Source organism: Barbus barbus (genome assembly GCF_936440315.1).
Source record: "Barbus barbus genome assembly, chromosome: 33".
Classification (NCBI taxonomy): Eukaryota; Metazoa; Chordata; class Actinopteri; order Cypriniformes; family Cyprinidae; genus Barbus; species Barbus barbus.
Window position 1 is genome coordinate 22842187 of NC_136761.1, and position 11580 is coordinate 22853766.

Below are 11580 nucleotides of genomic sequence, written 5' to 3' on the forward strand. Positions count from 1 at the left end.
GTGCCAGCTAACGAACTTGCAAAAATAGTTATGGTTTTCATAAAATGCTCCCAGATAGTCCCACCCCAAACTCACACCACTGGTTGAGCCAGAGTTTCTGGATTGGATGCTTAAACATGAATCTGCAGTATTTAGACTTTTTGGCTAAATCAGAATATAAATGGCTCACTTATAGTTGTCTCGGGATGTTACGATGAGATAGAAGAAAGTATTTGAACATTAAAACAAATTACACACTTCAGCTTTCCTATGTAAATAGCCTACTTAATGTGCCTTTACTATGTGATAAGGTGTTATCAAATAAATATATCAAGTATTGTCATTCAATTGTGCATAGATTTCTTTTTAAATGATTTTTGATTGAGGGTCTGTGAAATCACATAATTAAATTCCATAAGGATTTTCATAGGAAAGAGATATTCCAATAAAAACAGTATATATGATCCTAAATTTTGAGTTTGATTACATGAGATGTTTAACATGCAGTTTAAACATTTATGTTTTAGAGTATTTTATATTTATGACCAAGTTTAGTAAAAAGAAAAACAAACTCATTCAGAATTTATACAAAGGAAGCCCCACATTCCATCACTCAGCCTGTGAAATGACTGCCGTCCTGCAAGGTGCGATCAAAATGGAGAATTGCGTCAAAACTACAAGTCCCAGAAAGCCTTGCGCGCCGTTTCCTGAATATATGGCCAGCTGACTTCCGGTGTCTTTAAATTCTCGGCCATTAGTCTGTCAGAAACGCTGCAAGTGAATTGAGCTGCATTTGATTTGATTGAACGATGGATATACCCATCAGTTAATGTTCGAGAAAAGCCCTGGACCATCAAACGACGGCGCTGGGTCTGATAGCCGCCTGTGACTCGATCGAAACGGTCGTTTTAGTTCCTCTTTATTTTGCCGCAGTCAGAAATTATTCCAGCTCAAGGCCAGCGGTCGCGCGCTGTCTTTCTGCTCCTAACGTTTTCACATATCTCGCCTCATAAACTAAACACATCTCGTTTAATGGTAACTTGTGTGTGTCATTGTTTTGATGCTTTGATTTTGGACTCGTTTGTATTTGTTCCTGATCAACAGTCGAGCTCATCCTGGTTTGGTGTCTGATTTGCAGGCAGATCTGTATTTCTGAAGCGGATATATATGATGCTGTTCCAGTAATACAAACACTAGTTTGGCTTGAAGTCAAGTAGAGCAAAGGTATGTGATGTTTTTTTGCATTTTCCTACATATTGCCCATCTACACTCAGTCTGACTGTTTGCTTATTAGCCATATAACGTTAGAGTGTATTGTTCATAAAGGCTGCATATCCTTTAATGGGTTCATTAATGAATTGAAATGATCACTTATACTGCGGGTTACCACCTAGCAGTTAACCAACTTGCAAAACATTCACAGGATGTTGTGAATCAGTGTTTATAGGAATGTCTTGTCATCTCATCTACTGTATGTTGTAATACTATACCATTTCTCTTAGTAAAGTCTGTCACATAAACTGATAATTAATTATCTAGCGTTAATTAAATGCATTGTTGACCACTGGACTGTGTATGGTAAACAAATCTGTGTGGCATGTTGTGAATGACTGACTTGGTGATAGGCTGTGCGAGGCAGAGAAAGGCCAGAGGGACTTATACTGAGTCTTTGTGCCAGGGGTTGTGCTCCCCTCTTACTGCTGGTCACCCATCGATTCCTGGCTGCCTTCCACCTCTGATCACAGCCATGACCTCTCAGAGAGACCCTGACACAGTGAGTATAGCAGTCTAGGTCTCTCTTTACATGATGCATCATTGCACAAATTGGTGTTTTCAGACATACAAAGATTATATGAGAAATCATCAAGTGTCATCGCTTTTAGAGCGCATTCAAATCTGAAAGGTACAGTTCACTGATGAATGAGCATTGTCATTATCTGCTTCTGCACTGTTGCTGCTCAAAACAGGTTTGATTTTCATCATTTTTTCTGTGGAGTGCAAAAGGAGGTGTTTAGCACAATGTCCATGCTGCTCCTTTCCATGCCATGAAAGTGGATCACTGTTAAGCTCTGAAAAAGACAAAAAGTGGTCTGTATTCATGCACTATTTTTCAAACCATCTGAAGCTAGGGCTGGGCAGTATATCGCATGCGATTGTCATGCACATCTCGTCAGTAAAGCCGGTTTCGTGATTAGCGGTAAATCTGCATCACCCGTTTTTAAATGGAGCAGCATTTAATACACAGAGCCATAGTTCATTGACAAGCTACGCAATATCGTGTTCATTATCGAAGGCGGTTCATCTGTGATAATGACATTTACATCATTATTCACTGAAAAGTTTCTGCCCTGGTTTTTGTTCATATCCAGGATGTTTTATACAAACTGAGAGTGAACACATGACAGTTTTCAATTTGGGGTGGACTTTCCCTTTAATCTGCATTCATGGGGAGACATCATTGCCTTTTTGTGGCTATGAAACAGATTTTTATTTTAGGCCCAAAAATGATTCTACTTGTGTTATTTTTGTAAACAAAAAACTAAAACTATGAGGGAAAATGTTGTTGTTTATTGAGATAAACCTTAGATGAAAACCTACAAATTACTAAAATTGAATGTAAAAATAATTCAATAGAAATGTTTAATATTAAAAATAAAAGCCAATTCAAAATATAAAAAAAAAAAACTTTAATTTAATAGTATGTAAATACTAAAATGACCTGTTCTTGTTAGTGCTAATATGGGTTTACATTACATACAAGCTGAACTTTTATTTGAGGCTGAGTTTATAAAACGAAGCATGCACAAAGAGCTGCTGTTGCTTTGAGATTTGTTGTTGTTTGCTGAACCTGTCTGGTTCAGTGTTGGGTTTAGTGCCATTATTTGAGGATGGGGGCAAATGGTGATGACTTTAGGCTCTTGATTTGGGGATGAAAGCAACATGATTGAAGATACTGCAGAAAATATATAAGCCGTGAGATTATGGAGGTGTTTACGCACTGGTTCTGAGGCATTTAGGCAGCTTTGGTGTTTTGTATTTGTCAAGGCTTTAAGAACTGGGGCAGCAGGGAGTGCTTATTTGTTTGTTATGCTCTCTTGTCTATATTACCCGTCACAGATTTGCTGATAACACCCTTAAATCCACCCAAGGAGGCTGGGAGAGGGCTTTCCATGCCTTTATCGGGGGCTTGTTGTTTGTAAACAGTGTGCTGGAATGACGTCGTGGATTATTATGGTTTGACCTCTTTTGTTCTCACTGCAGGTCCCCAACTCCCCACAGGTGAAAGCCGAATATTTTCAAGTGCGTCTGAATGGGGGGTGGGGTGCCCTACATTGCAAATGCCCTCAGCACAGAAGCCTGATTTCACAATAGGTTAGGGCAGGGCATTGGGGGCCCTTAGTAAGGATTTAGGTGGCACGTGGTGTGAGAGGATGAGCACAGATTTGTGGCGGGAAGAGGCCGTCATTTTCCTGTCATGTTATTTGATTGCTGCCACTATTTGGGTCATGACCCGGGCAGCTGTCACGGTGGGGTGGAAGGAAAACTCTGGCTCCCCTGTTGCGAGCTGATGAGCTGGATCACATGATGTTTATATTACCATTTAGCGTGTTTGACACAATCTGAATAATTCAATACTAATATAAGCAGTTTTCCATACGCATTTTAAGAGGAAACTGAGAGGAACTGTCTTTTTTCACTTCCACTTTCTTATAAACATGTTGAAAGTTTCTCTGGTCCTCTGATTGGTTGCAGTGTCTCCATGAAGCTTGTTTTCCTTTGTTTTTGTGAACGGTGTTGTATGTGGCTTTAAACACAGCAATGCCGGGACCAACTGGCTCACCTTCTTATGTCCCCCTCCTCTTTCTCCATCTGATTCTGAACGAAAGCATTAAGGCCCGGCCAAGCTCCACACACTGAGTGTGGGTGATGTAATGTTTAAATTGCAGTCATTGAAAACCATGAAAGGAGAGAGAGGATGTTTTAACCCTGGATTTAAAAAAAAATGAACAAGAGACTCTTTGGAATCTAAGCTACTGAGTTCCTGGTCTGATTTTATTTTTGGGCTGGCATAGTAGCACTCTGTCTCTCTTCTATTCAGACATTGAGTCTCATGATGCTGCTTAGTTTCAAAGAGGATGTTGCCAAATTTATTCAATCACTTGCCTAATTTGCCTAAATCGAGTATGCGTGTCATTATTGCAAATGTACATTTTTATTTATTGCTAATATGTTGAATATTGTTGCAAACTGTACTGATTTAAATTTGAAACTACATTAAAATTGTCCATATTGCTAAAATAGATTAGATTTAATCAAAATTGTGTGAATAATTTGTAATTATAGTCTCGGAACCATCAGTAAGGTTTGGCACCATATGTTATTGTTTTTCAGCAAAGGTATGTTTATGAACATTTTACTGTAGTTGCTGTTGTTCCCGGAAATAATAATAATAATGACAGACAGATAATTAAACAAATAGATTATTATAAAATAATTAAAATGCTACTACTATTAATAATAATAATAATAATGAGAAAAATACTAAAAGTAAAGTTAAACACAAATACAATAATTATTATTGTACACTAATTTTAGTATAATTATATATTAACTTTTCTGATACAAAGATGTTATTTAAGAATATTCTTTGAGCCATTGAACATGTTGGCAGTAAAAACCAAATAATCCTTATTTGTTGAGGCAGTATATGCATGATGTATGAAAATTGTCGTGAAGTGTGTGTTGGCCTGTGGCAGAGAGCTTTGTGGTGTTATTAATACTGACTGTAAAGGCATTGTGTCTGTCCGTTGCTTTTTTATTAGGACTCATACATGGAGCAAATTTATTGTGCTAATCCACCGTGCTGCTCCCCTCCTCCTGCAAGGGGTTATGCATGGGCCATGTAAATTTAATAACTCAGTCCTGGGTTGTCTGGGACACCTGGGGTTATCGTATTAGGATGACGGGGTTCCTGGAGGGGAGGGGGTAGCATCATTACATGGAAACGAAAGGCAGTAGCACTTCCTCTCTGCCCTATCCTGCAATTCCCCCCTCACCTGACCATTTCACAGGAAGATTTAAAGTGTGTAGCAGCTACTTTCATCCTTAAAGCTGAACATAAATTTAATTAGGAAGGAATGCCCGTTTCTCCAAAGGACTCTCCAGGTCGTCTCATGTTCTGTGGGGTGAGCACAGATTGAAGGGTCATTAAGGTCTATTTGGTGGAAATGTCACTGTGTCTGTGGGTTGTAGGGCACTTCTTCACAGTTTAATGATTTCACTTGTTTCTTCTCTCCTTTCAACCGACTACAGGTGAATCTACGGCTGATCCTTGTGAGTGGGAAGACACAGGATTTCACTTTCTCTCCAAATGACTCTGCCACAGACATTGCCGGGCATGTTTTTGAGAACTGGCCGGCAGGTATGAATTATAATGCTAATTCTAATTTTAGCTTTGGTTGTATGTGTTTAACACACTTTTTTGTTTGTTTAAACTTGTGTGGAGGTCCTCCGCAAAAACAGCTGTCCTAGTTGTAAAATATTGATGTTTACAGAATTTCTTTTTTTTTTTTTGAACGATCGATCATTTTAAAATGTATGCACTGCTGTTCAAAAGTTTATGGTCAGTATGATTGTTTTTTCAGTAAGGATGCATTAAATTGTTAAGATGTTTGGCAGCATATTAGAATGATTTCTGAAGGATCATGTGACACTGAAGACTAGAGTAATGGCTGCATATAATTCAGCTTTTGCCTTTGCAGGAATACATTACATTAGGATTCAATAGAAAACTATTTAAAATTATAAAAATATTTCACAATATTTTTTTTAACTGTGATTTGATTAAATAAATGTACTTCTTACTGACCCTAACCGTTTGAATGGTAGTGTACGTCATAGATGTATGAAATAAATATTTTCTCAATGCTAATTTATTTTCACTGTATTACATCTGTGGTCTGGTCACATGCAGTCAAACTCTGGGGTAAAATTATGATCTTAAGATGGTCAAAATATGACCATTTGTTTCATAGTAAAACATCATGAAAGCCTGTTTCTGTAGTGAATGTGATGTATTGTTTTGCAGGCTGGGAGGAGGAGAGCGTGAGCAGCCCCAGTATCCTGAGGCTGATCTTCCAGGGCCGCTTCCTGCATGGCAATGTCACACTAGGAGGTGAGCACTAGACCTTGTCTGCATGTCTGTCACGGTCAACCCACTTTGACAGTCTTATTGTTTCTGTCTCTCCGTCTGTCTGTTACTTAGTAACAGACCTTACTCTAGGCACTATTACACATTTTTGTGTACAAAAAAGGACAGTGAAAGTGGGAAGTTGTTTAAATATGCTGTAGGTCAGAAGCTGTGTTTTTACTGTGCGAAGTGGCCAAGTTGTACGTCGATATTCAGTATGCAACTTCTCTGTTGAATAGCTCTGAAGTTGCCCCCTGGCCGAACAACTGTCATGCACTTGGTTGCCAGAGAGACACTGCCAGAGCCGAACTCCCATGGTAAGTGCTGATATATTCCTCTGGCAAGCTCCTACTGCTCTAAACATGGCTGAATGTCCTTGGCTTGCCTATACACAACCACTTTTTGTTTTAAAGACAAGGGCACAGCAGTTATTGGAGGACTGCTGCCAGGTGGCAGCTGGCTCCAATCTTCCAAACACATTAGAAAAATTAAGAGGCATACAGTCATATTAGAGACTGATCACTGAGCTTCATCCAGTCACACACTGTAATACAAGACGTATACAAGTTTCCTTATCCTTGTCGCTTCCTGTTTGACGAGTTACATGCTTTGATGTCTTCAAGAATATATTATAGAAATGTTTCGTGGCACATGAGTCAGCATTCACGCTGTCTTGTTACAGTAGATAAAGTTAACATGAATTTAAAATGGCCCATTGTGCTTTTAAGCTTCCCTGATTTTATGTGAAGTCAGCATATTTACTTTCTTAATATACACTACTGTTCAAAAGTTTGGGGTCAGTGAGATAGTTAAAAAGATAATATTGAGAAATACTACAGTTTCTGTTTTAATATATTTTAAAATGTAATTTGTCTGTGAAGGCAAGGCTGAATTTTCAGCATCATTACTTCAGTTTTCAGTGTCACATGACCCTTCAGAAATCACTCTAATAAGCCGATTTGCTGCTCAGAAACATATCATTCATATTTTTGCAGAGGCCATGATTTTTTCAGGATTCTTTGATAAATGTAAAGTTAAAAAGAACAGCATTTATTAGAAATCTAATTGTTTTTTATAACATTATTAATGTCTAAACTATCACTTTTAAACAGTTGAATGTGTGCTTCCTGAAAAAAGAATTAATTTATTTCAAATCCCCCCCCAAAAATCTCGCTAACCCAAACTTTTGAACTGTAGTGTACGTCCTTGGTCTTCCTGTGAATGATTCATCAGTGTGCGTTATTCCCAAAGAAACACAGATGTGTTTGTCATTGTGATCTTTCAACTATTACTCCACCTTGGAAATGACTTTAACTAATCCTTTACAGCTGATGTCACCTTGGCTGTGTGTTACTGTTGGGTGCTGTTAACCCATCTTAACCAACAGACAAATAGCTATTGAACATACAGCAATGCTTCAGACTTCTGTAGTAGGAAAAGCAGCTTTCTGAAAAATGTACTAGGTAATGCAGTGATTTAGTTGTCAGATGACCACAATAATAACAAAGAAGCGTTATCATTAAAATCTAAATTTTTTTCAAGTGTAAACTTGAGCCTGATTAGTATAGAAAGCAAACTTTTCAGGATCCAGTCCATTCCTGATTGAAAAAAACAGTCCTGTGTTGCATGTCTCATTCAATATTCTCTTTTACACTGATATGCCTCAAATTACAGAAGGAAATGCGCTCTGAATGCGGTTTGAATGTTGACTCTAATGCCACCCCTCATTAATTACAGACTAGTTACATATAGCATGTCATTCAAGGAAGAAAACAGGCTATTTTCTCCTCCGTAAGTCATCATAGTGTACTGCTCATTATTCTCACTGAAGAATGATTCAGAGGAGGACCTGTGGTTGTGGTTTTGTCTTTGATTTATTAGGTGTCACTCAATATTTGCTCTCTTCTCGTAGGCCAGAGGAACAGGGAGAAGACTACAGAGAGCAGCTGCTGTCTACTGCTGTAAAACCCAGACGAACCTTCCCCCACTTCCTCCTCGTCCTTCTGCTCCCCACTCCCGTCTCTGCTCACCAACCCGTGGTGCATTCTGGATGATTACAGAAGAGCTCCAGGGAGAGTGCGACTAGGTTTTCGTTCAGTGTTTTTGCTCTGTATAGTAGCTGGAGACTCACTTGTGCCAAGTTTATCAAATCTCATATGTTTGCCTTCATTCGGTTTTCTCGTTTCGTTTGGTTGCCAAATTTACTTGCTTAGTGAAGTGGCCCTTTGTTTACAGGCCTCCTGAAAATATTAAACTGTGCAAATATGACATACCTGAATCATTGAAAGGAAATTATGTAAATTTCGGATGTGTGAACAGGTTTTTAGGGGGACGTCCTGTACTCGAGAGACCTTCTGCTCTCCCAACACCCAAGTGTCAAGAGTTTTCACTTGATCACACGTCTGACTCAGACGAAGCTTAACATGCGTCATAATCCCAGACTTTTGATTGCACTTAACACGGATCCTTATCTGAAGTCACTATGTGTGTGTTGTAGTCTTAATCCTCCCGCCTGCCTCAAACAGAAGGAGCTTACGTAGAGAGAGGTGTGATGACACAAGCTCCGGTGTGATGACACAAGCCCCAGTCTGTTGCGGTGGACTGAGGGAGTCTGCTGTAGCGCTGGTGGATTTGATGTGCCATGGCCGCCCAAGTTTCTTGCCTTTGTCCTAGGACCAATCGAGAGTAGATCTCAAAGTCGTCAGACTCCTCTTACTGACCAGTTGCGTCGATATCTGTGCATGACCCTTGTCTAGTGTTTCCTTCACCCTGGATGTGTACCAGCCGCCTTTAAAAACCATTCACCTCGTGTCTACTTGAATAGCGTTTTTTTTATTTTCCTCGTGTCCGCTGAAGAAGCATGAGGGAAGGTTGGCGATTTTGTGCTTGATGTGAAAGGACAAACTATTCTTCTTGCCCAGTCAGGATATATCATCTGTATCCTCTCCCATGCTCGTCTAACGTGCGTCCTGAGGGACGAAGCCCAGGTGCGAAGAATAAGGAAATCATCAGTGGGCCTCTGTCTGGAGCGAAGGGCTGGGCCGGTAAAAGCCCCCATTATAAGCGCTATGGATTCATGGACCACCTGCTGCACTGCAGCGTTAGAGGTAAAGATGTGCGCTGAGGACGGCCACCCCTAATGGCCTCCCACTGGGCTGGAAGAAAGAAAAAAAAATAGTTTTATTTCCTAATGTTTGTATGCCGTCTGTTTTGTTTGCCTTTTGATTGTGGAAAATTAATATTATTAATAATGGAGTCCTTTTTATCTTGTCCGAGTACGGTTGAGTTTTTATTAGTACACATCAGATGGCTGACTCATGATAGTTGTGAGTGAGTGAGTGGATGAGGCTTTTTTTTTTGGAAAGAGAGTGCAGTTGTTGTGGGAAGAGTGTCCACAGAAACTGCCTCCAATCTTGTTTTGATTGGCCAATTACTGCAAGAGTGTTTATCATTGTCACTGCTATGAAAATTAGCTACAAATTAAGTGTATAAAAAATTATAAAATCCCTAAATCTTGTATTATAAATTAATAAAAACCTTTCAAATAATACTCTGGTGTTCCTGTGGATTTTAAGATATTTTTATTATACTTTTATTATTATTATAATACATTTTATCATGAGCCACCCCCCAATTACAGGGCAACTAACTACCTTACAGTCATGAAAAATACACCATATAATCACACCCAAGACAGATATACTCTATAACAATGTTTATATAATATAATTGCTAGTTTGCATTTCAGTGACTATCTTCTAGCATTGAACTGTATACATTATTTTTATATACAGTTTGGGTCTAGTGTTGCGTTAAATGACAAATAACGCTTTTTAAAACCTATTGCGGTGTTGAAAGACAGTCTCTAGTCCTTTATAAATGAATCGGCAGCTCTGTGTGTTGTGTTGTGGTGCAGCCTCTAGATGGAGATGTGGTTCCGGTTCTGTGACCGCGTGCTTCTAATATTTCTCTCAATACTAGGCCCATTTGAATACATTTGAGTTAATATAAGTTAGTCCTTGTGTTGAACCAATTTACATTTTCATAAACACAGAATACATAGCTGGAGCCAGCATAAACACTATTATTACTTACCATTGTATTAATTCTCTGGAAAGTCTATAGTCGTTTTATGCCCATCAATTTCCACTGAATGTTTGACAGCAGGCTCAGTATCGTGACCCATAACATTGCTTTCCTCTTTTTAAGGATCACAATGAGCCCTAAATTTTTGTAGACCGTTTCTAGTTTAATAAAATTTTCCTTCTGTTTTTGAAAAGTCCTTTCATGATTTATTGTTGAGACGTGGCCAGGTTTCCAGTTGACTTTGGCAGAGAACCGAAGGAAGAATTGTCCAGATCGTGCGCTCCAGCACAAAGTCTTAATCACTTTATAGTGAACTGCTCGTGGTGTGAGCCTGTTTCTTTTTGCACAGGGCCACGCAATCATAATAAAGCTGTTACGAAAGACAGAGAATGAACCACAGTATAACCTTTTATCTGCTAAATATCTAATATTAGACTTCTAGAAATAAAAAATATACATGCATACAGGTTCAAAAGTTTAGAGTATAGCCTATGTAAGATTTTTTTTCTTCTGCTCACCAATCATAAATACATTTAAAACCATAACATTGTTGCATATTTTTACAATTTAAAATGACTGTTTTCTATTTGAACACATTATAAAATGTAATTTATTCCTATGATGTCGAAGCTGAATTTTCAGGATCATAACTCATTCAATATGCCGATTTGCTGCTCAAGAAACATTTCTTATCAGTGTTAAAAATTGTGATTAAATATTTTCCTGTTAACCGTGATACATTTTTTTATAAATCAAGTAAAAAAAAAACTTTCTGAACCAAAATGTTTAGACGGTAGTGTATACTGTTGAAATTACTTGTGAAAATTATTTGCTCCAAACTTCTACAACCTACAACCGTAGCTTCTAGTTTTTTACAGTAGCCTTTTTGTATTAAAAGAGATGTTTATTGAATATGTTCATTGGTTTCGTATTAGTGTAGGCCTAATTGTGATTAGCGCCAGTTTAGTCCGTCTGAATCTTGTCAGTCTTCTAAACCTTAGCTGTAACAATATACTTAACCCGCATGAATTCAGGTCTCTGTTGCTTGTTATGTGTGAAGGGATGGATCAGGTCCAGGGTTAACCTGAACAGTAAGCACCACTAATGGTTTAGCAGGAAGTCTCGTGGGGGATTGGAAAGAAGCGGCGAGAGTGATGGAGCAGCTGCCTCACAACTTAAAACCTCTCTCCTTCTGTTTGGTTTTAGGGATTCCCTGAGGTCAAACACAAATATGTATGGTCTGTGGAAGTGGTGTGATCTATTTAACCCCCAGAGACCTTTCACCAAGAAGCTCTATATATTTTTCACTCTAAAATGCAGCATCT

The 11580-nt window shown here is 38.6% G+C and overlaps 1 protein-coding gene across 1 annotated transcript; it reads left to right on the forward strand.

The window, feature by feature from the left end:
- Nucleotides 1-700: 700 nt before the first annotated feature.
- Nucleotides 701-9715, forward strand: LOC306853602 (ubiquitin-like protein 3). Its single transcript, XM_079391136.1, has 7 exons — nt 701-1014; nt 1118-1203; nt 1605-1753; nt 5293-5401; nt 6068-6154; nt 6409-6486; nt 8082-9715. The coding sequence occupies exons 3-7, from the start codon at nt 1727-1729 to the stop codon at nt 8132-8134; spliced, it is 354 nt and encodes a 117-aa protein (XP_079247262.1). The 5' UTR covers nt 701-1014; nt 1118-1203; nt 1605-1726; the 3' UTR covers nt 8135-9715.
- Nucleotides 9716-11580: the final 1865 nt, after the last annotated feature.